This window comes from Monosiga brevicollis, genomic scaffold (genome assembly GCF_000002865.3).
Source record: "Monosiga brevicollis MX1 MONBRscaffold_38 genomic scaffold, whole genome shotgun sequence".
Taxonomy (NCBI): domain Eukaryota; class Choanoflagellata; order Craspedida; family Salpingoecidae; genus Monosiga; species Monosiga brevicollis.
Genome location: NW_001865075.1, coordinates 252,791 through 255,312, shown reverse-complemented (window position 1 = coordinate 255,312; position 2,522 = coordinate 252,791). Strand labels below are relative to the sequence as shown.

Below are 2,522 nucleotides of genomic sequence, written 5' to 3'. Positions count from 1 at the left end.
GGGTGGGGGGGGGGGAGAGAGAGAGAGAGAGAGAGAGAGAGAGAGAGAGAGAGAGATGAAGAAGAAGAAGAAGAAGAAGAAAAAGAACAAGAAGACAAATGTTGAATCGGACCGACACCCGCATTTGAGCGGAAGCAAAGTGCCAACGAACCGTAGCGGCGACCGTAGTTGAGCTCGAGGGTGGTATCCTCGAACATGACGACACCGTGGTAGGTGAGACTAAAGTTGATGAGCTTGACATCACGGCTTTGCTCGTGGGAAGCGAGGACACCCGTGGTGTTACGAGCGTTGAGCGCGACCTAGCATGCAGCACAATAGTGCAAGTCATGTGTGAGTACGGAGCCAGGTGGTGGAGGACCGGCAATTATGACGGTGGGTCGATTTGTCGGCAAGACAAGAAAGGGCTTGAGGTGTGAGAAGTTGGAGACCAACCTTCTCAAGCTCGCTGGTTATGGGGGTGATTTCATCGGCCTTGGCAGCCAAAGCAGCCGCCTGTTCTGTGTCCTAAGAGTCGAAAAAAAAAAAGCACATTAGACATTTGAGTCATTCAAGTCATCCAAGGGCACAACAAAGCGGCATCGGCCCTGGGTCCATCATCCCCTAACTAAGCCTGATGCATCACCACCAGCACCCGAGTATACCCAGCAACAGCTCAAAACAGCGGGTCACCTCGACAAGACAAGACGACAAAGAAAAGAAAGCAGCAGAGAGGCCAAGAGCCGGGCAACAAGGAAGGGGAGGGGAGGGTTCAAGACGCGCGCACGCGTTGCGCGGCCGCCCTCGTGGTCATAAAAACTAGAAGAAGAAGAAGAAGAAAAAAGAAAGAGGCAGCCAGATGGTGATTGGGAGTTGTGACTTACACCCTTGGCAGCAAGAGATGCGGCCTTGCGCTCGGCACGTTTCTTCTTGGCCTCAGCGCGCTTCAAAGCAGCGTCAGACGGCATCTTGAACGGCGACGGCGGCGACAACGACGACGACGACGACGAGGAAAAAGTGAGAGAGAGAGAGAGAGAATGAGAGAGAGAGAGAGAGAGAGAGAGAGAGAGAGAGCATGTGCTTCACTTCAAACTCGCTGAAGAAGAAGAAGAAGAAGAAAAAATCAGAGTTGTTGTAGCAACACTCTGAGAAAATGTAGCAAACATTTAGGAAAAAGCAGGTTACATGGGATCATTCACGTTAATAAATGTATCATAAATCAAGAACCCGTACAACGTATTGTTTAACGTGTAGGAAAGAAGAAAAAGATGTCGGCACACAACGTGGGAAAACCAGCGTGCATGACGTTGGAATGTACAGGTGTGGAACTTGCATGCGAAACTCTACGTACAACCGTCACTCCTTGACGCCAAAAGGGGGCTCTTCAAGAGAGAGCGAGAGAGAGAGGGAGGGCGTGAGGGGTGCCGTTGGAAGCCAGAAGGGGGTGTTCGTCGTCGAACGCGCCCCCGCGCGCACGAGAGAGAGAGAGAGAGAGAGAGAGAGAGAGAGAGAGAGAGAGAGAGAGAGAGAGAGAGAGAGAGTGTGTGTGTGTGTGTGTGTGAGTGTTTGATATCTCGTGTCGTCTTGTCGCCAGTCGCGCGCAGAAGGGGCAGCGGCATGAACTTGACACCGAAACGATGGCCTCTGCCTTACGTATTAGATGGCTCTTTTTCTGGACTAGTCTCCAGTGCCAGACACCAACGTCCCTCTATCTGTTTCTTCACACACATGCTCTGTCTCTCCTGTCTCTCCTGTCTCTCTGTCACTCTGTCATTCTGTCTCACTGTGTCTGTTTCTCGGTCGAGCCCGCCCTCCGCATTCCGGCTGCCGTTTGGTCCAGCACCTTTCCATAGGTGTAAAGAAAGGTCTTAGGGCAAAACCTTATGTGTGTGTGTGATGCGCACGTGGCTGCTTCTTTCTTCTTCTTCTTCTCTCTCTCTCTCTCTCTCTCTATGTCTGTGTGCTTGAAGAATTTTAAAGTGTGAACCTAAGTACAGTTTATTAAGTTATCTGACAAACGACGCATGGGCGTCTGTAACGTTCATGTGATAAACTGTAAAAAGCTTCACACTATGAGCAACGTTAAAATGTGAATTGGTTTACAGAGACTTTTAGCTGGAATGTGATTCAAAGGACCGATTACCCAACCTGGCCAGCCAGCGGTGTGGGAGCTGTTGTAGTCAGGTGTTCCAAACAACAGTTTCGATGCCGGTTGCGTAAGAGCGGTAAACTGGCGAACTGGCAAAACGGCGGCGGCGGCGGCGTTGTTGGCGTTGTTGGCGTCGGTGTATGACGCCGCGTCGTGCTGTTTATGATGCACGGTGTGCCTTTCCTTGACTGTTGTGCTGTGTTCAGTATGCTATGCGCCAGGTTTCCATGGCGATCCCGTCTGATGTTGCTCTTCGGTTTCTTCGTCTTCTGAAGTCGTTCGATGGTGCGCAGAGAAAGATGGAGCGTGAGCGGGAGGGAGGGGCAGAGCTGAAGGGGTAGCGAGCAGAGCGCAAGGGACCAAAAGGAACTAACCGCCCCTGGAAGGAAGGAAGGAA

The 2,522-nt window shown here is 51.5% G+C and overlaps 2 protein-coding genes across 2 annotated transcripts in view; both read right to left on the bottom strand.

Annotated features, from left to right (window-relative positions):
• MONBRDRAFT_35317 (uncharacterized protein) overlaps positions 1-988 on the bottom strand; it is a gene marked incomplete at its 3' end in the record, with an annotated part of 2,710 nt that extends 1,722 nt beyond the window's left edge. The window contains exons 1-3 of the mRNA XM_001750198.1: positions 861-988; positions 433-504; positions 152-299 (exon numbers count right to left, since the gene is read on the bottom strand). Coding sequence (XP_001750250.1) covers positions 152-299; positions 433-504; positions 861-944 — 304 coding nt within the window. The 5' untranslated portion in view covers positions 945-988. The remainder of the gene's footprint in view (positions 1-151; positions 300-432; positions 505-860) is intronic.
• Positions 989-2,115: 1,127 nt separating this feature from the next.
• The window catches only part of MONBRDRAFT_12374 (uncharacterized protein), a gene marked incomplete at both ends in the record, with an annotated part of 1,196 nt that continues 789 nt past the window's right edge, over positions 2,116-2,522 (bottom strand). The window contains one exon of the mRNA XM_001750197.1: positions 2,116-2,454. Within this exon, the coding sequence (XP_001750249.1) occupies positions 2,116-2,454 (339 nt within the window). The remainder of the gene's footprint in view (positions 2,455-2,522) is intronic.